The sequence below is a fragment of the Macaca fascicularis genome, chromosome 10 (assembly GCF_037993035.2).
Source record: "Macaca fascicularis isolate 582-1 chromosome 10, T2T-MFA8v1.1".
Classification (NCBI taxonomy): Eukaryota; Metazoa; Chordata; class Mammalia; order Primates; family Cercopithecidae; genus Macaca; species Macaca fascicularis.
The window spans coordinates 26,746,095-26,770,909 of NC_088384.1; the positions used below are offsets into that span (position 1 = coordinate 26,746,095).

A 24,815-nucleotide genomic window follows, 5' to 3' on the forward strand; every position below is an offset into this window, starting at 1 on the left:
AAGTGACTCACAGTTCTGCAGGGCTGGGGAAGCCTCAGGAAACTTACAATTGTGGTGGAAGGTGAAGGGGAAGCAAGGCACGTCCTACATGGCAGCAGGAGAGAGAGAAGGGGAAGGTGCCACACACTTTTAAACCATCAGATCTTGTGAGAGCTCACTCACTACCATGAGAACAGCAAGGAGGACATCCACCCCTATGATCCAATCACTTCTCCCCACCAGGCCCCTCCTCCAATTCGACACGAGATTTATATGGGGACACAAATCCAAACCATGTCACCAACCCTAACTTGTAGGATTGTGGCAGTTATAGGATAATCCTCATAGGATTTTTGGAGAGGATTGGATGACACATTTTTTTAGCACAATTCCTGGCACATAGTAAATGCTCAGTATATTTTTATTAAATGACTGAATGAATGAGTGAATGAAATAATGCAGATCCCACCACCTGCTCTTCCATGGGTAACTGCTGATAACAATTTGATCTGCATCAGCCCTGCCCAGCAGAAATAGATGATTTGATCCTTATGCAATATATACATGTATTGAAACACCCCTCTGTACCCCAGAAACATGTGTAATTACTATGTACCAATTATAAATAAAAAAGAATTATAATGTGAGCTGCAAATGCAAGACATATATGTAATGTAAAATGTCCTGGTAGCTATAACAAAAGAATAAAAAGAAACAAGTGAAATTAAATTTAAGGATGTATTTTATCAGAACCAAGGGTTCCAAAATACTGTCATTTCCACATGCAGTTAACATGAAAAGTTATTAACGAGGCAGTTTACATTCTTTTTTTTCATTCAAAGTATTGGAAATCCAGTGTGTGAGGTATAGGAAATCCAGTGTGTAAGATACTCATGGCATATCTCAGCTCTGTCACTTGCTCCATTGCAAGGATCCAACAGTCACCTGTGATAAGCAGCTTCCATCCAGGACAGTGCAGGGCTAGAGGGTCTTGAGTGGCACAGGACTGACTCCTCCCATTCTGCACCCGGCCAGGTGTTCTAGGCAATGCCTTAAACAGCACCTCACTGTGGCACATCTTGTGCTGTTTCCAAAGAGGGTCTTTTGCTGGAATGTTCTGTCTGTGGTTACCTGGCCTATAAAACATACCCCAAGCTATGCTGCCTGCAGCATCCTTCACTTGAAATCCCGTTCTCTGAAACGTTCTCCATAACCCTGCCTCCCTTCATTCCCTTTTTTTGCAGCTTGGCCACTGAGTCCCCAGACAGCAGTGCCACATCGACAAGGAAACAGCCCCCCAGTAGCCGTTTGTCTTCTCTGTCCTCCCAAACGGAGCCCACCTCGGCCGGGGACCAGTATGACTGCTCCAGGGACCAGCGGAGCACCAGCGTGGACCGCTCCAGCACTGACCTGGAATCCACCGACGGGATGGAGGGGCCGCCCCCACCGGACTCCTGCCCTGAAAAGAGAGTGGATGACTTCTCCTTCATCGATGTAAGTCTGTAGCCAGGAGCGTTTCTTCTTAAATGAAAATTCCAGCCTCTCTCTGTGAATTGCCACTTTAGGTGTAGGATCTGTGTGCCAAGGACCCTTGGAGTGAGTAGAGAAGGCACCATCTTTGAAATGGGACTCACTTATGCATGTATCTTGGACCTGCCCTATGCCCGCTGTGTGTCTTGGGGCAAATGTCTTTACCTCTCTGAGCCTCAATTTCCTTATCCACTTGTAACCAGTACCATCAGCTCCACAGCCTCAAATACAATTGCATGTATTCAAATTAAAACTGATCTAAGCCCTCACCTGCCAGGTAAGCAGGGAGTCTGACCACTTAACCCTGGAAGTCACCCTGAGGTTTATAGTTCCAAGCATGAAGAGCCTGGAGTTTGCTTAGAATGATTCTGCTGAACGTTCTCACTGAGGTCTTGCTGGTAGAACCGTGTCCCTGGTACCAGGGGATCCAACTCTCTCTGTAGTGGCTCTTCCAGGACAGAAAGTCCCCTCAGGCATGGGCACCTTTCATGGAGGTCCCAGGGGACAGCCCCTAGCACTCAGCTCTTTCAGGTCCCAAGCACAGCCAGGATGTCAGCTGCCCCAGCGTAGCAGGTCAAACAGTCTTCTGCTCTAGCACCTTCTGACCAGAACTTATCCTCCTTTCCCCTGGGAGCCCCATCTCCAGGGGTCAGGCAGGTCCTCTTGTCAACCCTTGAAACCCAGGGGTGATGTCATTATTCTCCTCCCGTGACAATAGGGCTACCTGCCCACTCGTTGGATGGAACGTCCGTGAAATCTGAAAGGGGCCCTCTCTCCTGGCAGTAAAGCCTCCCACCTACACACTTGGCCATGACTACCCACATTTCCCCAGAGGAGGAGCACCACTGCTTTAGAAAAAGGGCTTCCTTTAGGGCTTCAAAGGGGATTCACCTTCAATGTATGGCCAAGGTCTCTCGCTGGCACCTCTAGATCAGGGCAGAGACAAAGAAAGACACAAGTTCAGTCTTGACTGGGGAACCCCATTATATAACCATGACCATGGCCATGCCCACCTCCCTGGGTGGCATCAGGATTTGCTTGAGTGATATATTCAGTTATTCACTCAACAGACGTGAACTGAGATCTTGCTATGTGTGTTACATGCCAGCACCATGTCACTGCATCATGAGCTTTCCTGCTAGAACACTAAGTGGTTCCTTCTTGACGTCCATGATAAACAACAGTCACTGAGTGTTGACCACTGGCCCAGGCACATGTTAATAACCCCAGAAGCAAAACTGGCCTGCCCATTTTGCAAATTAGCAAATCGAAGTGGCCATGGAGTGACTAAATGCTGGTGTCCCTAAGCATAGGTCTAACGCTTACTGAAATTATACTGAGGTTTATGTGTGATGCCCACCACGATTTGGGTCTCCTGTGGGGATACTGAGGTTTATGTATGGTGCCAACCACGTCCTGTAGGGACGGTTTGGAGGCTGGATGGGGAGGCGGAGGCAGGGCACTAAGGAATCTAGTGTCTGTACCAGGGTGAGGATGCAAGGGTGGCACCATCTTCCCCTCCAAGCCAGCCCCTCTGTCAGTGTGATTCTGTCCTACTTTCTTGGAGTCTGAAAACCTGGCTCTATTAAGTGGCCGAAGAAGCGAGCCTGCCTCTAGGTGCAGCAGGCACTCTCTGATTTCCGTCTTTCCCCCTGTTTCACTGGTACCATGCAAGTCTCCTCACAAGACAGCACTGTGGCTGGTTTGGGAAGTAGCTATGCAAATACCACCTCCTTCCACCACCCCTAGTGGGGCGTTTGTTACTTACCATCGTTGGGAAATGATTCATTGAAATTAGCTTGTCATCACTGACTTAGAAGGCCTTGGGTGATGGAATTTCTCCAAAGTGGACCTAGGCGGAAGAAATCAACATTTCATGTAAGAACATGAGCTTGCCGGAAAGAGCTCTTGGCTGTGAGCCTTGGTCAGGCTCTGTCTGAAACAAGAGCTTTCCACGCCTGAGTGCAGGGAGTTCTCTCAGCCACTGTAGGAAGGAGACACTGTTTGTCTCCTTTTTATAAATAGGGACACCCAGGCTCAGAGAAGTGAAGCTCATTGCCCAAGGTCACACAGCCAGGATTCGAACCCAGCTGGGTTTGAACCCAAGCTCTGAGCACTTCACTGCTGTCTCCCGGGAGACTTCTGAGCCAGGCACTTCCCATCTCTTTACCGGGGCCCACCCAGATGGTCTACGCTCCCCACCCTTTCACTGAGGATAGTAGTGACTTGGCAGCCCCCACCTGTCACAGCTCAGAGTGAGTCTTCAGGGATGCCTGAAAATGGACGTCTGATGTTGCGTCCTCCCTTCCCACCTGCACCTTAGTAGATTATGTGAGTAAAGTAGGAATTCCACAGAGAACCTCTCAACCTGGGGACTCTGTGTGAATACGGTTGACAGAAGGATTTAGTTAGATGTTGAATCCATTATTCATTCAACAAACAAACATTTATTGAGCTCCTGCTGTGTACTGATCATTGCTGTAGATTACATACTTGTGTGGTGGATGTCACTGGGAGGGAAAAAGCATTAGTATTATGTGCCTACTGGGTGCCAGGCAGCCTGGCACTGTACTAGGGCACTCAAGGTTCATTGTTCCACCTGGCTCTTGTCATCAGCCTATGGGGTATGTTTTATAGGGAAATTTAGGCTTTGGATGTTAGGTTACTATTAAATGTGGAAGCCACTGTGGGAAGGAGACACTGTTTATCTCCTAGCACTGGCCTGGGTACCACCTAAATAGCCTCTCATCTGTCAACGAAGCTGTGTACCACCGACTTCGTTGTGGTACCCTCCATTGATGATTCCCTTGCTTTTTTTCCTCTTCCTCCCTGCTGCTCCCAAAGCAAACCTCAGTCCTCGACTCAAGTGCCCTGAAGACCCGGGTGCAGCTCAGCAAGAGAAGCCGCCGCCGGGCCCCCATCTCCCACTCCCTCCGGCGCAGCCGATTCAGTGAGTCCGAGAGCAGATCGCCTTTGGAGGATGAGACTGACAACACGTGGATGTTCAAAGACTCAACGGGTACGCCATGCCTTCTCTCCTTCTCAGACAGCACATTGAACAGCAGGAAGGATTTAGACTAAGCCCTACGAAAAAATTCCTGACTTGGAAGGCTGTAGATCATTAGAACACAATTACATAGGAAACTGATTTCTTGTTATGCAGAACTTATCAGAAACTAGGTAAAACGGTGTTTTGAAGGTTAGCATATTAATTGAGGCTCTTTGAGTTACGAGACAGAGACATAGCTTAATAAGGTTTTACTATTTTCTGCTTTTATTTTGATTAAATTCACCCCTGTATTCTCTTTAGGTTTGCTCACTGGTCTTTTTTCTATATTCCTGAGTTGAAAGATCTGTTCATATATTATCAGTCTTTTTTTCTGTTTTCTAACGCATCATTTAAGGCTATACATTTTCTTCTAAGGACTGCTTTGGCTACTTACCGTATCAAAACCTGAGCTGAATCTTGAAGAATGGGTAATAATGAGTTAGGGAAAGTTATTCCAGGCAGAAGTATCAACAGGATCAAAGGGACAGAGATGTAGAAAGAACATTCTGTGTGTGTGGCAGCAGCATCTCTAAGGAGTTTCATGTTGCTCAAGCTGGGAATAGCAGGATATGCTGGAAAGGTAGGCAGAGGCCAGATCATGGAGATCCCTGATGCTTTGCTAAGGAGTTAGATTTCATCTGTAGATGGAGAGCCATGAAAGACTTTTAAGAAGAAACAGGCCGGGCGCGGTGGCTCACGCCTGTAATCCCAGCACTTTGGGAGGCTGAAGTGGGCAGATCATGAGGTTAGGAGACTGAGACCATTCTGGCCAACATGGTGAAACCCCGTCTCTACTAAAAATACAAAAATTAGCCGGGCATGGCAGTGCACAACTGTAATCCAAGCTATTCTTGGGAGGCTGAGGCAGGAGAATCACTTGAACCCGGGAGGTGGAGGTTGCGGTGAGCTGAGATCGCACCACTGCACTCCAACCTGGCGACAAAGCTAGGCTCCGTCTCAAAAAAAAAAAAAAAAGAAAGAAAGAAAAAAAAGAAACAAAATATCTTCTTGCAATGGAAACTAGAGCAGCTGACCTGCCCACTCTCTCCAGACACACAGCCTTTAGTCCTCAAAAACGTCTTGTAGGTGCCTTTGTTCATTTGGGGTTTGCCCATGGCAAACATTAGGATGTCAGACCAGGCTCTGAGCTAAGTGAGGGGCATTGCTTCTGACCAGATACCTTGAAGAAATGCTTGGAGAGTTCTCTCTCCTGCTCCTATCCCATTTCTGTTATTAAAGGAAATGTGTAAATGCCTCAGGTGAGACCTCTGTGCACACTTCCTTGGTTTTCTGAGCCAAGCTCTATTAATCCACCTGGAGCAAATGAAGACCACAGTAGAGACAAAAACACACAAATACCCCCAGCTGGAATGTGGCGAAGCACCTCTGGCTCCCGTCAGCCTTGAGGAGCTGGCCAAGGGCTGGATGGGGAAGGCGGGATCTGTGCTTTCTTAGCGTACCTCAGTTCCCTGGATAGCCCAAGGGTTCCAGAGCACCGGGTCTTGCCTCGTTCATCCCCGCCCCCTCCTCCAATCCTCACTGTGCCCATGCCACATCCCGGTTTCGGGGAAGTAGAAACTCCTCGCATATCACTCCTGGAAGAGGGTCCAGGCAGCCCATCACCCAAAAGCTTGAGTGATCAGCTCAGCCTCAAGCACGGGGCTGGGGTTAAGTCCCGGAAAGGGGAGCCAGGGTCGAGGAAAGTGGCTTCCTGGTCCACCTTGGGGCCGCCTTTCCACAAGACACACGAAGCTCTCCACGTTCTCCTCTGAGAGCATAACCTCAGTGCATTGTTGGCTGAAAGCATTCCTGTCTACTTTCCCGCCTCTGCCAAAGATTTCCTTCTATTTCCCGGACTTGGAGTGAGCCAGGGGCTCAGGAGATGGGTTTGCCTGTGCCCTCCCGCAAAAGAAAACCTACTCTGCCTGTTGTCAGTGTCTCCTGGCAAGAAGCAGAGTTGTGAGAAGAGAGCATGAAAGCAGGCACCTGGGTGGTCCTTATCTGCAAAATGGGCCAGAGCATCTTCTGTGCAGGTCTGATGTGAGCATTGCATGAGATACTGTGTGCAGATTATCTGGCACTTAGGACCTCAATACAAGGCAGCTGCTGATGACTTCAGTGCCCTTTTCTTTGCAACAGAAGAGAAATCACCCAGGAAGGAAGAGTCAGATGAGGAGGAGAAGCCACCCAAAGCTGAGAGGACCCCCGTCAGCCATCCTCAGAGGATGCCCGCGTTTCCAGGCATGGATCCGGCAGTGCTAAAGGTACCACACCTCTCACCAAGAGTTACCTGGTGGGCATGCTCCTCAACCTTAGCAGCATGAAGAACAGATTCCCTCCTTCCTTCCTTCCTTCCTTCCTTCCTTCCTTCCTTCCTTCCTTCCTTCCTCCTTCCTCCTTCCTTCCTTCCTTCCTTCCTCCTTCCTCCTTCTCTTTCCTCCCTCCTTTCTTCCTTCCTTTTCGTTCTTTCTTCCCTCTTCTCTTTTCTTCCTTCCTTCCTTTTTTATCCTTCCTTTTTTCCTTCCTTCCTTCCTCCTTCCTTCATTCCTTCCATTTTTGAAATAGTTTAAGATTCAAAGGAAGTTACAAAAATAACCCAGGGAGTTTCTCCGTACCCTTCACCCAGCTTCACCCACATGGTGGTATCTCACATGACCATAGCACATTGGCAAAATTAGGAAATTGGCCTTGGTACAATACCATTAACAATACTACTAATTCATTTGGATTTCACCAGCGGCCCTGTGTTGCTTAATCTCTGCTTTCTTTTTTTTTTTTTTTTTTTTTTTGAGACGGAGTCTCGCTCTGTTGCCCAGGCTGGAGTGCGGTGGCCGGATCCCAGCTCAGTGCAAGCTCTGCCTCCCAGGTTTACGCCATTCTCCTGCCTCAGCCTCCCGAGTAGCTGGGACTACAGGCGCCCGCCACCTCGCCCGGCTAGTTTTTTGTATTTTTTAGTAGAGACGGGGTTTCACCGTGTTAGCCAGGATGGTCTCGATCTCCTGACCTCGTGATCCGCCCGCTTTGGCCTCCCAAAGTGCTGGGATTACAGGCGTGAGCCACCGCGCCCAGCCAATCTCTGCTTTCTGACTCTCCTCCACCCCCAAACCTGCTGCTGTGTTTGGTGTCATAGCTAAGCCAAGTGGGCTGATAATCCAATTGGTGGCACTCACCAGTGCTGAGTGTCGGAAGCAGGAGTGAACAAACCCAGGCTGCTGAAGCCCTTGAGGAATCAAGGCTGGGGAAGGCAGGCACAGAAAATGATCATTTCAATTCCACATGACACAGGAAGCCAGTGCTGGAACCACGTCCCAGTCTCCCAAACTGCACCAGAATCCCAACTGTATTATGCAATGCTGAGGGAATCCTCTCTCCTGCCCACCTCCAACTCTCACAAGTGTGTCTCGCAGTCCTGGGACCAAATGGCACTTAATTTGGGTGAGGAAAGAGGCCCTTTTGCCCCCTGTTCTGTGCCAGACATCATGCACCTGCAAACTCACTTTATGCTCCAGCAGCCTTGCAAAAGGTAGCTCTTCTCTCCCCTTTTATTGAAGAAGAAATGAAAGCAAAAAAGCCTGACTTGTTGGTAGAATTTCTCAACTCTGTGTATCCCATGCGGGCCACACAATCCCCGTGTGGGAGCGCTGTGACTGTTGCTCCTGTAGTAGATGGAAGGTTTGCTTTTCTGTCATTTCTTCGAAGAATAGAAAGGCAGTAGTGGATGTGCGCGTGTCTCTATAATTGATTTTACAGGCCCTTGAAGTGTGAACATCTGTCAGCCACTAGAACTAGGTTGGAGGTTTTCCCTCCCTCCCTCCCTCCCTCCCTCCCTCCCTTCCTTCCTTCCTTCCCTCCCTCCCTCCCTCCCTTCTTTTCTCTTTCTCTCTTTCCTTGCTTTTCTCTTCTTTTCCCTCCCCCTCCCCCTCCCATCTCCCCTCCCCTCCCCCCTCGCATCTCCCCTCCCCTCCCCCCTCCCCTCCCCCTCCCCTCCCTTCTCCCCTCCCCTCCCCTCTCCCCTTCCCTCCCCTTTTCTCCTCTCCTCCCCTCCCCTCTCTTCTTCCCTCCCCTCACCTCTCCTCCTCTCCTTCCCTCCCTTCCCTTCTCCTCTCCCCTCCCCTCTCCTCTCCCCTCCCCTCCCCTCTCCTCTTTCTTCAACAGAGTCTCGCTCTGTCACCCAGGCTGGAGTGCAGTGGTGCAATCTCAGCTCGCTGCAACCTCCGCCTCCTGGGTTCAAGTGATGGTCCTGCTGTAGGAGACAGACAACCACAGGCCCTGGGTGTAGGTGAGACGGAGGCCCTGGGGCTCCCATGTGGATGCACCGAGTAATTGTTGAGGCAGATCTTGGGATTCCAGAACACAGCTGGAGTCCACTGTGCTCTGTGAAAACGGGGCTTTGGCCATTCATTCATCAGTATTAGCTTAAACTTCTTGAGCCTGGCAGCAGCTGCGTTAACTAACTAATCTCTACCATAGCAGTGCTAGGCGATCATTAACAACCAGGGCAGCTGGGCGCGGTGGCTCACGCCTGTAATCCCAGCACTTTGGGAGGCTGAGGCGGGCGGATCACGAGGTCAGGAGATCAAGATCATCCTGGCTAACACGGTGAAACCCCGTCTCTACTAAAAATACAAAAAATTAGCTGGGCGTGGTGGCGGGTGCCTGTAGTCCCAGCTACTCAGGAGGCTGAGGCAGGAGAATGGTGTGAACCCGGGAGGCGGAGCTTGCAGTGAGCTGAGATTGCGCCACTGCTCTCCAGCCTGGGTGACAGGGCGAGACTCTGTTTCAAAAAAGAAACAACCAGGGGAGATTGCAGGGCTTGTTCTGAAAAGAACCCTGGAGTTGGGCTGCAGGCAGACCTGGTGTGAATCCCAGTTCATAAAAGCTGGGTGACTTTGGGATTGACCTTTGGGCTCTCTCGCCCTGTAAAATGGAGGAAAGCCTGAAAGAATCTTACATACATGGAGCGAACTCACATGTGTCATATTACTTGAGCCTGGTAGAGCCCAAATGATGGGTGATCAGTGCACAGAAGCCATCAGTGGACAAGGGTGATGACTGCTGTTTCCGGGGGCTGACCCAGCACTGCCTGAGGGAGAAGCCACCTGCCACCACTCACACCTCAGGTCCCGCAAGGGAATTTTTCGCATACCCTTGTATTCTATCCCCACCATGCCCTCCAACAATGGGTGGATATTTGCCCTATGGTTTTCTTATGGGACTCTAATGGACTGTCAACAACTTCATTTTCAAGTTAAGCTGCAGCTGTTGGATGGAGGGAGCTGCTCTCTCCATGTAGGGTTGTCAGGGTGGCATGCCGTGCGCTGAGCACACTACAGATGGTGGCTTTTCAGCGAAAGAGAATGTGATTCTGTGGGTTTGGGTGGTGATTCCATCTTGAGGGTCGAGGGTGGCTGCTTGGAATGCCAGACTGACATCTGACTTTTCTCAGCCCCCACGTTTCCTGTCTGGCTTTATTCCAACTCAGGGGGCCCTGAGTGTTTGCAGAAGGCTTATCGTACCTGAGGTTGCCATGGGAGGGGGCCCTTCCCCAGACAAAGGGCGGTTTACAGACTCAGCTCTCTTCTCTCCCCAGGCTCAGCTGCACAAGAGGCCAGAGGTGGACAGTCCCGGCGAGTCCCCCAGCTGGGCACCCCAGCCCAAGAGCCCCAAGTCCCCCTTCCAGCCTGGGGTGCTGGGCAGTCGCGTGCTGCCTTCCAGCATGGACAAGGACGAGAGGTGAGGGGTCTTGGGGCATGGGGGTCCCTCTCTTCCCAAGCTCAGGCTGTACTTCTGGAGAGGTGCTCGCATAGGTTTTAGAGCTGAATAGAAGGGAGTTTCCACTTTTTAATTTTCTCCAGCAGCAGAAGCGTTGTTCATGTGAACTCTCAACACTCTCATACCTCAAAAGGACATCAGAGGCCGGGGAAGGAGGCCAGGAATGAGGCCAGCTGGCCTCTCCTCTTCCCCTGCCCCTGCCAACTCCTGCACAGAATGCCAGGGCACCATTGTTGGAGAACTACTGCTCTCGTTTAGCCCTCTCCAGACCGACGGGGAAACTGAGGCATTCTCCCTCCTCTTACCCTTCGGGGAAGTATCTTTTATCTTCAGCGATCTGGGGGACCTGGGAAGGTGGATCAAAGGGCACAGCCAGGTTGAATGAGATCAGTTTCACTCCCTTCGTGAAACAGCTGTCCCGATCCTGGGCTTGGCCTGCTCTGTGTAGAAATGAGCACAAAGCAGCTTCTGCCCCCCAAGAGGCTCTCAGACTGGGGTGTTTCAGCATCTGGAGGTGGAAGTTAAGAACAGGGGATCGAAGGTCACACAGCCAGGGTTTAACTCCAGCTTTGCTGCTTAAGAGCTGCGTGACCTGGGAAAAGGCACTTGACCTCCTGAACCTCAGTTTCTTCATCTGTAAAATGGGTTTTCTAACCTCCTAACCTTCCGGGGATGGTCATGAGGATGAAACAAGTGTGTCTAAAGCCCTTTGCCTGAGCCCTGGGATGTAGAAGTACTCAGTGAGGCAGAGTGGAAATCTTATGAGCACTGGTAACCCATGAAAGTTAGGGATTGTTCCTGATGCTAGAGTTGTAATGATAGTAGGTGCTGGCTGGATCAGAACGAAGGTGGGTAAGCTATGGCCCACAGGCCAAATCCAGCCCCCATCTGTTTTTGTAAGTAAGCTTTGTTGGAACACAGCCACATGCATTCATTTTTGTACTGTCTATAACTGCTTTAGTGCTACCGCTGCAGAGTTAAGAAGTAGCGCAGACACCCCACGGCCCACAGAGTCAGGAATATTTACTCTCTGGCCCTTTCTCTGACCCCTGTGATGGAGGGAGGCAGAGGAAGGGCTCGTCATGCACACTTGAGGATGGGCGGCAAAAAGACTTCCAGCTCGGTGCAGTGGCTCACGTCTATAATCCCAGCACTTTGGAAGGCAGAGGTGAGAGGATCTCTTGAGGCCAGGAGTTGGAGGCGGTAGTGAGCTATGATTGCACCATTGCACTCCAGCCTGGACCACAGAATGAGACCTTGTCTCGAAAAATAAAAAAAGAAATAAAGAAAAGAAAAACAATTAGCTGGCTGTGGTGGCACATGCCTGTGGTCCCAGCTACTCCAGAGGCTGAAGTGGGAGGATCCCTTGAGCCCAGGAGATGGAGGCTGATTGTGCCACTGCACTCCAGTCTGGGCAATGCAGTGAATCCCTGCCTCTCTAATAAAAAAAAAAAGAAGCTTCCAAGAGCAGGAGATACTTGAACTGAATCATGGTGGACAATTGGGTCTTAGCTGGACCAAGGGCAGTGAGAGGGGATCCCAGGCTAGAGCCGCTGCACATGCAAAGGCCTGGAAGCCAGATGGACCTGGGAGCCTCAGGCAGTGCACAATACATAGCACGGAGTGGGCTGTGGGAACCTGAAGGCGAGACATTAGAGAGAGACAGGGCCATAGCTGAGACAGTGCCTCCCTGCTCTGGTAATGCCAGAATTCCGGCTCCAAAGTCTGTGGAGGGCTCTAGCATTTCTCTGTGGCTGGAGGAACCCCCAGACCAGGGTCTCAGAGGCATCTCTGGAGGCCTGGGCTTGTGTCTCCACTATTAGGCAAAGCTTGGCTGAGGTCTAGAGTACCCTAGACCCTCATCTGCCCAGGGGGCCCTCTTATTCCTCATTCCTAGACTGGCAGGCATAGCAGTTAAAGGCCTGCCCCTAGACTCCAGAGCCACCTCATCTCTCGTCCCCTTAGGTGCAGACCCCGACCGTACCGCCAACCAGGCCAGCATCTTTTCTGACCCCTCCAGGGCCATGGGTCTCAGGAGCTTTCTCTGAGAACAGAATCAGTCACGTCCCGTGTGCATGTGTGTTTGATTATAAAAGCAGTACATCTTCACTGTAGAAAATATGAAAATAATACAAAGGGGAAAAGAAAATCATCCACGATCCCACCGTGCAAAGACCACTACTGTTGATACCTGGGCATCTCTCCTTCCATTTTCTTTTTCTTTGTAACATAGCTGAGAGCACAACGTTTTTAGAGTTTGATTCCCCTGCTCCGTGTTCTATATGAATATTTTCCCGAGCCTGCTTACAATCTTCATAAACGTGATTTTTTTTTTCTTGAATAAAGTTTTAAACAATGATGACTTTATTGTTTTTTGTTTTGTTTTATTTTTTGTTTTTGAGAGAGGGTCTCACTCTGTTGCCCAGGCTGGAGTGCAGTGGTGTGATTATAGCCTCCACCTCTCCAGCCTCAGGTGAATCCCCTGCCCTAGCCTTCATGAGTGGCTGGGACCATAGTTGTTTGCCACCACGCCTGGCTAATTTTTGTATTTTTTTGTAGAGACAGGATTTCGCCATGTTGCCCAGGCCGGTCTCGAATTCCTGGGCGATCCTCTGCCTCCCAAAGTGCTAGGATTACAGGCAGGAGCTACCGTGCCTGGCCTGACTTTATTGTTTTTTATTAAAATGATGTGTTCTAATTATAAGAAATTCTGAGAAAACAGAAAACTGCTAAGAAGAAGGTAAAAAAATAAATAAATAAAACTCAAAAATAGTACCATGTAGATGGTGGCTACTCAAATGTATTCACTTTGAGAAAATTCATTGAGCTATGCACATTTTGATTTGAGTACCTTTCTGTATGTGTTCTTCCATTTTAAAATGTTTAAACAGGCCGGGCGCGGTGGCTCACACCTGTAATCCCAGCACTGTGGGAGGCCGAGTCAGGCAGATCACAATGTCAGGAGATCGAGACCATCCTGCCTAACACAGTGAAACCCCATCTCTACTAAAAATACAAAAAATTAGCCAGGCGTGGTGGCAGGTGCCTGTAGTCCCAGCTACTCGGGAGGCTGAGGCAGGAGAATGGCGTGAACCCGGGAGGCAGAGCTTGCAGTGAGCCGAGATCGCGCCACTGCACTCCAGCCTGGGTGACAGAGCAAGACTCCATCAAAAAAAAAAAAAAGCTTAAACAAATCTCACCTCCCCAGAACGACTGACATTCAATAAACAAAACGCATCTCTGTTTGTCTTATGGGCATTGTATTGTTCAGAGTTCTCTGGAGAAACAGAGCCAGTCGTGTGCGTGTGTATGTGTTTGTGTGTGTGTGTGTAAATAATACAGTTGACCCCTGAACAAGGCAGAGATTAGGGGTACTGACCTCCTACCTAGTCAAAAATCTGCATGTAGCTTTTAACTTTCTAAAACCTAACTACTAATAACCTAGTGTTGACCAGAAGCCTCACCCATAACCACATATATTTTGTATGTTATATTTTATATATTCTTACAATAAAGTAAGCTAGAGAAAAGATGTTATTAAGAACATATAAGGAAGAGAAGATGTATTTCCTGTTCATTAAGTGGAAGTGGATCATCATAAAGGTCTTCATCCTTCCTCCTCATTGTTTTCCCATTGAGCAGGCTGAGGGGGAGGCGGAAGAAGAGGGATTGGTCTTGCTGCCTCAGCAGTGGCAGAGGCAGAAGAAAATCCAAGTGGACCCACACAGTTCAAACTGTGTTGTTCAAGGGTCAGCTGTATATACATGTACATATATATGCATGCACGTGTATACGCTTGTATGTATGTATAGAGATTGGTTTTAAGGAATTGGCTCATGTGATTGTGGAGGAAGGCAAGTCCAAAATCTGCGGAGTAGACCAGCAGGCTGGGGGTGCAAGGAAGAGTCCAAGTCCAGAAGGCTTCCCTCTTCTTCCTGGAAGGCCAGTCTTTTTCTTTTCTTTTCTTTTGAGACGGAGTCTCACTCTGTTGCTCAGGCTGGAGTACAGTGGCGCTATCTCGGCTCACTGCAAGCTCTGCCTCCCAGGTTCCCGCCATTCTCCTGCCTCTGCCTCCCAAGTAGCTGGGGCTACAGGCACCTGCCACCATGCCCGGCTAATTTTTTTTTTTGTATTTTTAGTAGAGACAGGGTTTCACCCTGTTAGCCAGGATGGTCTCGATCTTCTGACCTCGTGATCCGCCCACCTCGGCCTCCCAAAGTGCTGGGATTACAGGCGTGAGCCACCGCACCTGGCGAGGCCAGTCTTTTTCTATTCAGGCCTTTAACTGAATAGATGAGGCCCTTTCATATCACGGAGGGTGGTCTGCGCTACTCAGTGCCTACTGATTTAAATGTTAACCTCATCTAAGAAAAAATGTCTTTGCATAAACATCTAGAATAACGTCTGACCAAATATCTGGGTACACATTAGGTTTAAATTGATGCATAAAACTAACCATCAGAGACACTTACCTGGATAGAGAGATGGAAGGATGAATAGCTCTTTGCATGACAAGTGGATGGATGGAAATCATTTTATATAAGATGAATTTTTTGTTTGTTTGTTTGCATTTTGTGGAGAATGGGGTCTCACTGTGTTGCCCAGGCTGATCTCAAACTCCTGGGCTCAAGCTATCCTCCTGCCTCTGCCTCCCTAAGTGTTGGAGTTACAGGCGTGAGCCACTGTGCCCAACCAAGATACATTTTTATACCTGCAGATTATCTCATAGAATGGATATACTGTGATTTATTTCAGCGGTCCCCAACCTTTCTGGCACCATGGACCAGTTTTGTGGAAGACAATTTCTCCACAGACCGGGGTACAGGGGATGGTTTTGTAGTGATTCAAACACATTACATTCACTGTGTACTTTATTTATATTATTATTACATTGTTATTATAATGAAGTAATTCTACAGTTCGCAGTAATGTAGAATCAGTGAGAACCCTGAGCTTGTTTTCCTGCAACTAGACGGTACCATCCGGGGGTGACAGGAGACAGTGACAGATCATCAGGCATTAGATTCTCATAAGGAGCCCGCAACCTAGATCCTGCGCATGTGCAGTTCACAATAGGGTTCACGCTGCTATGAGAATCTAATGCTGCTGCTGCTCTGACAGGAGGTGGAGATCAGGTGGAATGTGGTGATGGGGAGAGGCTGTGAATACAGACGACCTTCACTCACTCTCCCACCACTCACCTCCTGCTGTGTGGCCCCTGTTCCTAACAGGCCGTGGACCAGTATCGGTCTGTGGCCCAGGGGGTTGGGGACCCCTGATTTATTTAATATTCCCCATTGTTGGACACTGGTTAATTTCTACTGCTCGCTTATCAGTCCTGTTAATATGGGCATCTTTGCCACCTCCGAGTGCTTGCCACAGCCCCACCTGGGCCCAGGGATAGACAGTCGGGTACCACTCAGTCCTGCCTGCGAGGAGCCCACAGTCTGGTTTCAGCTAGTCTCTTACTGGCTTTGTGGTTTCAGGTCGGATGAACCCTCTCCCCAATGGCTAAAGGAATTGAAATCCAAGAAGAGGCAAAGTCTTCATGAGAACCAAGTTTGACCAGGTATGAAGGGGCTCTGCCGGGGAACCTGGGAAGAACCCTGCAGTCACAGAAATGGGGAACTCAGTTAGGGTGGCCAAGCCTTAGAGACCGGGGCTGTTGTACCCAAGGAAAGAGGCTGTGCAAGGGGAGAAGTGAGGGGTGGGGAGTGTTCAAGAGTTCCTGTACAGAGGATGGTGATGTCTGTTTCCATTTAGGGAGGAAACAAAGCTGAGCTGCCTGGAGTGGGTGAAAGGCACCAGGCCAGGAGGCAGGTGACCGGGGCTCTGGGCTCATGTGTTTGGCTGGCCCTTCTAGTTGCATCACCTTTTGTTAATAAAACAAAAGGGCGGGACATCAGAGGTTAGCTTAATTAGAAATGGTTACTTTTTTTTTTTTTTTGAGACGGAGTCTCGCTCGTTCGCCCAGGCTGGAGTGCAGTGGCCGGATCTCAGCTCACTGCAAGCTCCGCCTCCTGGGTTTGTGCCATTCTCCTGCCTCAGCCTCCCGAGTAGCTGGGACTACAGGCGCCCGCCACCTCGCCCGGCTAGTTTTTTGTATTTTTTAGTAGAGACGGGGTTTCACCGTGTTAGCCAGGATGGTCTCGATCTCCTGACCTCATGATCTGCCCGTCTCAGCCTCCCAAAGTGCTGGGATTACAGGCTTGAGCCACCGCGCCCGGCTTTTTTTTTTTTTTTTTTTTTTTTTTTTTTTTTTTTTGAGATGGAGTTCCACCCTTGTCGCCCAGGCTGGAGTGCAGTGATGCAATCTCGGATCTCAGCTCACTGCAACCTCCGTCTCCCGGGTTCAAGCAATTCTCCTGCCTCAGCTTCCCAATTAGCTGGAATTACAGGCGCCTGCCACCATGCCCAGCTGATTTTTATATTTTTTGTAGAGATGGAGTTTCACCATGTTGGACAGGCTGGTCTCGAACTCCTGACCTCAGGTGATCCGTTCGCCTCGGCCTCCCAAAGTGCTGGGATTATAGGCGTGAGCCACCATGCCTGGCCAGAAATGGTTACAGTTTTTATGGGGGGAATGTTTCATGTACAGCCTATGTAGTTAAAAATCAATTTGAAAAAATATACATTAAAAAAAATCACGATTAGATAGGCCCTGGTGTAAGTTGCAAATGACTGAACATCATGAACTTCAGTTTCCTCATCTGTAAAATGGGTTAGCAGTGTCCACACCACCAGGCTGTCCTCAGGGCCCACTGAGAATGCACCTGTGGTGCTTGACCAAGCGCTGCCTGATGGTACATGCACCATCGAAGTCAGCATTGATGTGATGAGCACGAGAGACGCACCATCCCTTATCCACAAAATTCCAGAAAGCTCTGCAAACAAAACTTTTCCTAACGCAGTGGTGAAACCTGACCTGAGTGAATATAATTCTACTTGAACTCTCTTTTCCCCACTTTATATGAATGTTCATAATACACTGCAGGCATATTATCTGCTTGATTATGCTGGTGTTACATGTGTGTATATATACATATATGTACATATGTTACATGATTATATATGTATGATGCACATGTGTGTGTATAAGAAAGTCTAAAAATTATAAATTCCCAAATAAAACTATGCTCAAGGGATTTGGATAAGGGATCGGGACCTGTGTTTATTTTGTGTTTGGTGCAGTACATGTAATATCTCATTTAAGCCTCCAGCAACAACCCCTTCGAGGAAACTGAGGCTCAGAATTGAGACTGGAATCCTGATCTGACCCTAAATTTCATGTTGGTTTCATGGTATTCTGTGACTGCCACCCTCCTCACCTCCCCTTTCCCCCCGACACAAAAAAAAAACCTATTTTCTGACCTTAGGCTTCTAGGGGTCTCTTTATTGGAGAATATCAGGTGAGGTTTTAAGGCCTGATGGTAGAGAGAAATGGAGCCAAACGTTCCCACCGCTGACACCAGGACTGTCCCTTCCTCTCCAGGCAGGGAACCCTGCTACGTCTACTGAACAGAAGCCTTAACCGTCAGAACCCGCAGACGGGGCCGAGCTGCTGCCGTTTCTTCCTGCACAATGCTTACGTGCCTGGGCCCTTCCTGTTGGATTGAGAATGCTATCCAGTGCCCCCGTCCTCGCCAGGCTCTCCCTGGATCCAGACGGGAAGACCCAACCTCCAGGAGCACTCGCTCATCTCCCCAGGCAGCACTTCAGGCTGGGAAAGGAGCCAGGCTGCCCAGAAATGTCTACGTGGGTGGTTTTGCTTTTTATGTAAAAATGTGCATTTCTACCTACTTTAGACACCTTCATCAGCCCCAAGAACATCAGCACGAGGCTGGAATTGCCTCCCCAGGTTCTGAAAAACACCTGAGTTTGTGAAAGCACCTCCTCAGCCGACCCAGGGCAGGTCTTTTTTGGGAAGGACATTTCCAAGGAAGATCACACTGTTCATTTCCTGCTGTAGTCTCGATGCAAGGCATTACTGCCGAGTTGAGGGGTTTTATTCTTTTTTTTTGGTGAGTTCCTTCTTCCCGTCGAGGAATCAGCAGTTCCAATTTTTAAACGTATCCTCCCTGATTGTGTGTATTTCTCTTTCTAGTGGGGCTGTGTGCATCACTGGCCTGTGTTACTGTATGTCATTTTTGTTGGCTTTAGAAGGCGATAAAGCAATAATTCAGCTAATTTTCTTTGAAACTTGATATGTATGTATGTGTTTACGTTAAAGGAGAGGAGGAAAGATGTGTGAATAATTTGTTCTGAAGTATCCAGTCACCTCAGGTTATCTTATCCCTATCCAAGCTGTTTAGAAGTTATAATTGTCACTCTTGTATATATTTCCCTGGCTTCTTTTCATTTGAGCTCTGGTTTCTGTAGGGTGACCTTTGCCCCTTGGCCTTAAGGGTTCATAAACTGCAGCCCAAGTGGTGGTGCCTTTGCCACTGAATCATCAGACCCGCCCTAGGAATCTTTTTCTCCAGAGTCTTCTTTGAACATGACCTGGGCTGCTGGCATGGAGGAGTTGTTCCAAACTGGCCTCAGAGCAGATGCATGAATGAAGGGTACTTTTTCTTTTGCTCACCTCATTTTCCCTCATCGAACTCCACCTGACCAAGTGCTTGTTTCGGTCCAAATGTGGGTCTTGCTGAAAGCCCTTCTCTGGAGGGGAGCTCCCCAGCCAAGGACTCTGGACAGAAATGCTGGGTGCTAGGTGACAAATCATAAAGCTGGCCCTGCCTCCTTTTTTTCTTGCTAGCGATCAGCTCATTCCGGGGAATCCCCAAGACCTCTGGGGGCTCCAGACACTCTCTACCTTGTCTTTGTTTTTGGAAATGCCCAACACCAGACTCTTCCACTTCTGAGTCCTAAGGCTCTAGCAGATACCCCAGATGTGCTTGGCTGGCTACCTGCTATGCCTGGACTTGCCATAGTCTATGTGCCAACCTTGCCTGGGAGATCCCCATCATGAGATGCTTGGGCAATTCATAGAGAGCCTTGGCATGGGGTGGAGTTTCCTAGTAGATCCATGCACAGCACTCTGGCTAGATACGGAAGTGGGGGGCATGTGTGCCCTCTACTCCCTCCCCACAGTTTCCTAAGAGGTGAAAGTCTTTCTCGATGAATCCATTATTTGCAAATGCTGTCAAAACATGCTTCCCTTTTCCCTGGCTACCTCTCAGGAGTTCATTTGTGTCTCCATCTCAGCTTCCTCCTTCATCTCCCTTTACCCCTCTTCTCTCTCTTAATGGGTGGATGGGCATGGATAGAAATCCTCTGTTTCTCTAGGTCAGGACAAACACCTAGGCCCTGGTGAGGCGGTTGTCGTTCAGCACCAGGGACAGCAACTGCAGGGCTGTGAGGCAGGAGCCCACCTTGTGTCCTGTTCAATGAGCTTTGGTTACTGATGAGCAGTTGCCGGACCATGCCACCACCCAGCCTTTTACACCTGGGAGCCTCATGCATCTGGGTTTGGGCGTTTGGCCCTGCTTGATGATAGTTTGTTTTCTCGTCATTCCCTGAATTAGTCATCTAGTCATCTGTGGCCATTTGGGGATTAATTCCTGCAACTGCTTCAGTTGAATTCTTTTTTAAAGATCCAGTTTCTGTTTTATAATAATTTAGATCTTATGGCTTTCTAAGTCAATAGGATCCCCTTTAAAAAATACCTAGTGTTGTGTTTTGTTTTGTTTTTCTGAGACACGGTCTTGCTCTGTTGCTCAAGTTGGAGTGGAGCGGCACGATCATAGCTCACTGAAGCCTCTAACACCTGGGCTCAAGTGATTCTCCTGCCTCAACCTCTCAGGTGGCTGGGACTACAGGTATATGCTACCATGACCAGCTAATTTTTTAATTTTTCTGTAGAGACAAGGATCTCACCATGTTGCCCAGGCTGGTCTCAAAATCAAACTTCTGGGCTCAAGCAATTCTCCCCCCTCAGCCTCCCAAAGTGCTGGGATTACAGACATGAACTACTGCATCTGGCCTAAAACACATTCCTAGTCTTTTGATGCTGACTTCTTGTCTTGGCTGATGTCTGTCTTTCCTTCAGGTGGAAAGGACCCCTTTGTACCATCTCAAGCAGTAGGAAAGGAACTGCTCTTACATATATTGATGCTCCTCATGCAAAACTCTCAATTCTTAAGTAGTCATGTCTCAGCTCAAGGATATCAGACAGGAAGGAAACACACTTGAAAATGTGATTGACTGGAGATTTTTTTCCCTAATCTCTCACACCTTAATTGAAAAAATAATCTATTTAATTCTGTATTAATTAGGATATACAAAGTTCACCCTCCTTGAAAGTGACTAGGGCAAGCTCTGAAGATCTTCCTCACCTCCTTTTATTTTTCTGTAACCTTGTCTCCTCCAGCACCACAGGATAGACAATCACAGTGAGTCAAGAATGACCCTCTTTCATGCGGGCTCCGCCATGACCTCTGAACCCTGCTTATGATCAGTGCAATGAAGTTAGAAGTAACTGATGATTGGGAGCCTTTGCAGATAGCTGGCAAGTGGGTAATTTACTTCTCCCTATTCTAAATGGAGTGCGCTGTCTTTGAGGCTAAGCAAGGGGGTGTTGTACGCTAGTTTCTAGACTTTGCTTGGAGACCCCTTTGGAAATCCGTCTTCTTTTTAATCTCACTTAACATGCCTTAATAATCTGTGTGCAATGGAGTCATCCACTCCTCATCCAACCCTCCTCCCCGGGGACTTTGGCTGTCCTCAATGAGAGTCTCATGCAGAATGGAAAATCCTCCATGTGTACAATCTCTCACCCCTCCTCATTTCTCTTCCTCCTCACCTCCACCACCCCTTTGCACATCAGCATTTTGACAGCTGGTCTTCTGAGAAGCCCGTGTCTTTTTCCTCTTCAGTAGATACCCTTCTTCATGGTCTTTTGCCTAATGAAACAGAGGCCTTTGGCCTTTGAAAATCCATGACGAGGCCTCAGAAATCAGTATTGTGGAGGATTACTCCATGCCACCAGAGACACTCTGGTGAAAGAGAAACCTCGTGGTCTTTAGGATGTTGGGATTTTGAGTGGTAGCCTCAGGATTCAGGGAAAGGACAATCGGATGGTGGTGTTTTCCAGGGGGATGAGCCAAATCACGTGGTTTCAGACACTTGTGTTTTCCTTTGTGCCTCCCTGGAAGGGAGGCCAACTTAAGGGTATCGCCAAGAAGCCAGAATTGAAATAGGCATGAGCCTGTGGTTGTCAACTTTACAGGCTGGGCAAGGGATTTAGAAAGACCCTTAGCGTGATTTTCCTAAAAGAGACCTCAGCTGCTCCGACCTGGTGCTGATAGCTGCTTTGTCGATCTATGCTTTAATATTTTTCTTTATAATATGTCCCCAGATGGCTCCTGGAACTAGTCATAATTACAAACTGTAAAAATCCCCCCTCCCCAGTGTAGACATTTAAACCAGAGTAAGTGATGGGGAGACATTCTGTGGTCTCTGAATGTGCCTTCCCCCTCACCATGTGTTAAAACACAAAAGCCGAAGTTCCATGGCATCTTGATTCCATGGGGCTGGAGGGTAGGACCCCCTCCACATCTAGAAGGGGATCTGTTTGGGCTCGGTCCCGTTAGCGAGTAGGGGAACCTTGCTGTGTGCTGAGAGGCTGCTAGGACTCACCCAGTTGGAATTCTGGGCAGGCTCAAGAAGTCTAGAGCCACGTAAAAAGCTGGTAGGCACGAATGTGCCAGGTATTTGCCAGCCTGTGTCTCCTTTTGCACACCCCAGTCCAGAGTTTTCTTTGTTTTGACTAAATTGGCTCCTGCAGGGGGAAGGGCAGAAAGCTAGGCCCTCTGCTCTGGGAAGTCGGCCTGAGGTTTCTGGCAAGTTAACCCTTAAAATCGACACCTCTCAGCCCGCCCTCCCCTTTGGCCTTCCCAGAATCTCCTTCAGTGGTTGCTCTCCTACCTGTGCCATAACATCAGCTTCCATGACTTGGACTGGCACTTCCTTGACAATCCCTGTTGGCATCACACCGGCTACAAATTATGCTGTTTTCTAAGGAATTTGAACTTTTTTTCTTCTTTTCTTGAGACAGGGTCTTGCTCTGTTGGCCAGGCTGGAATACAGTGGCACAATCATAGCTCACTGCAGCCTCCAACTCCTGGGCTCAAGCAATCCTCCCACCTCTGCCTCCAGAGTAGCCCAGATGACAGGCGCACACCACCACGCCCAGCTGATTTTTTAAATCTTCTTTTTGTAGAAACAGGATCTTGCTATATTGCCCAAGCTGGTCTCTAACTTGGTCTCAAGCGATCCTCCCACCTCAGCCTCCCAAAGTCCTGGGATTACAGGCATGAGCCACCATGCCCAGCTGAATTTGAGCTTTTTAATAATCTCATTCCACATAGCCTTATAGATCCTGTAAATAGGGGGGTCACAAAAGTAATATATTGTGTTATGGAAGATAATTTTGTACTGTGCTGTTTCCTAAATCACAACAATATCCTAAAGTCATGCACTTCCCAGATGATCGTGATCCTCAAAACGCTTTGTAAGATGGGGTAGGGCGTGGAAATACATATATATACACACAGACACACACACACATAAGTATAGTATATATTTTCCTAACCTTTCTTCTGGGTCCTTCCTCAGATCTTTGAGTCGCGATAGAAAAGGAACTTGAGTTCTTTGTGTAGGAAAGTTAAGCTTCCCGCCTGCGGTGTTCTTGCAATTGCCTTACGAATTCACAAGCTCTAGGAGTTCTGAACGGAAGGCAGACAAGAGGCACTTTATCCAATCCCAGAAAGAATCTCTACCCGTGGGACTGAGAATTCATCTAGAAAACCTTATATTTTTAATGTAAAAAAAAAAATGGGGCTTACCAGACCTCACAGAGTATTGGACGTCTACAAGTGCTTTTATATTTTGTAACTGTAAAGAGGTTTCATATGCACAGAAGAGCAGTTGGAAATCTGGTCAACTGCAATAAAACAAGATGACCTTTGCATGTACAAAGATGTTGCATTCAGACTATGAAAATAGCAAATAAAGCTTTGGTGCAAGCTGCATTGGAGAAGTCGGTGCGTCCATGTGTGAATGAATAGAGTCTCCGATGCATGCAGGCCCTGACTGGGGCTGGCTGAGTCAGTCTGTCCCGTGCTGAGCTGTGGGCCGGCCAGCAAGAGGACAGAGTTGGGGTCCTGGGAGAGGGTGTCCATGCAGAATTGGAGGCCATGGAAACAAGGCAAAATTTCCATTCAGACTGACAGGGGTTGAGTCCTCCTTCTGCCACCTCCTGGCTGTGGGATTTGCTTTTAAGCATTGGTTCTCCTTAGCTATACAATGGGAGTGGTGATTGGGACATTTGCAGGTAAGAGTTTAAGGCGGTGGTTCTCAACTGGGTGGGTTGTGCCCTCCAGAGCACGTCTGGCAATGACAGGAGGCATTATTGGTTATCACGAGGAGGAGAGAAGATGCTCCAGGAAGTGAGTAGAGGCCAGGGATGCTGCTCAGCAACCTACAATGCACAGGACAGCTCCCACCCCGACCCCACCACAAAGAATGACCTGACCCCAAATGGCAGTAGTGTCAAGGTTGAAAAGTCTGGATTGGGGAGATGTGGTACATCAAAGTGATGAGCGCGCAGTAGGTCCGCAAGATCCTGAAAGATGTGATGGGAGGGGGAGCCACGCCATCCCCACCTCTGCCTTCCTCCTTCTATGCCAGCTGGTGGCAACTACATCCCAACTCGGGGTCCATACCAACTGCTTTCTGTCACCTTCAGCAGGAAGTAGCCCCTTGGCTTGGACTGTCCAGAGTAGGCAGGATGCTGGGAATAAAAGTCAAAAATAACAGATACTGTGCGCAGTGCTTTGCTTATATGACCTCCCAAAATGGCCCAAGTAGAGAGAAGGTTCTCCATTTATGGGTGAGGAGACAGTAGCTCTGAGACCTTCAGGAACTCGTTCAAGGTCACACGGATCTGTGTGACTCAGAGTCCGGCTGTCATCCACAGCATCTCACCACCATCTCCCTCTAGGAGGTACAGGGTAACTGGGTTTGTTTGTTTTGTTTTTGTTTTTGTTTTTGTTTTTGAGATGCAGTCTTTCTCTGTCACCCAGGCTGGAGTGCAATGGTGTGATCTCAGCTCACTGCAAACTCCGCCTCCCGAATTCATGCCATTCTCCTGCCTCAGCCTCCCGTGTAGCTGGGACTACAGGCGCCACCCCACCACGCCCGGCTAATTTTTTGTATTTTTGGTAGAGACGGGGTTTTACTGTGTTAGCCAGGATGGTCTTGATCTCCTGACTTCGCGATCCGCCTGCCTCGGCCTCCCAAAGTTCTGGGATTACTGGTGTGAGCCACCGCGCCCAGCCTATAACTGGGTTTTATGCTGACTTGAGGATTTTAGCCAAAAACAAACACCAACAACAACAAAAGAAAACCTTGTTAACTCACTCCTTTGCTCCAGTATAATTTTATTCATAAAATAATCACTTATTAGATATTGATTACAGGC

General features: G+C 48.7%; 1 protein-coding gene across 4 annotated transcripts in view; it reads left to right on the forward strand.

Moving 5' to 3' along the window:
- KIAA1671 (KIAA1671 ortholog) overlaps positions 1-23,364 on the forward strand; it is a 253,647-nt gene extending 230,283 nt beyond the window's left edge. For all 4 annotated transcript variants that reach the window (XM_065522346.2, XM_005567751.5, XM_045364315.3 and 1 more), the window contains 6 exons: positions 1,224-1,473; positions 4,354-4,528; positions 6,698-6,822; positions 10,149-10,291; positions 15,817-15,899; positions 17,823-23,364. In XM_065522346.2, the coding sequence (XP_065378418.1) occupies positions 1,224-1,473; positions 4,354-4,528; positions 6,698-6,822; positions 10,149-10,291; positions 15,817-15,895 (772 nt within the window). In that variant the 3' untranslated portion in view covers positions 15,896-15,899; positions 17,823-23,364. The remainder of the gene's footprint in view (positions 1-1,223; positions 1,474-4,353; positions 4,529-6,697; positions 6,823-10,148; positions 10,292-15,816; positions 15,900-17,822) is intronic.
- The last annotated feature ends 1,451 nt before the right edge of the window (positions 23,365-24,815 follow it).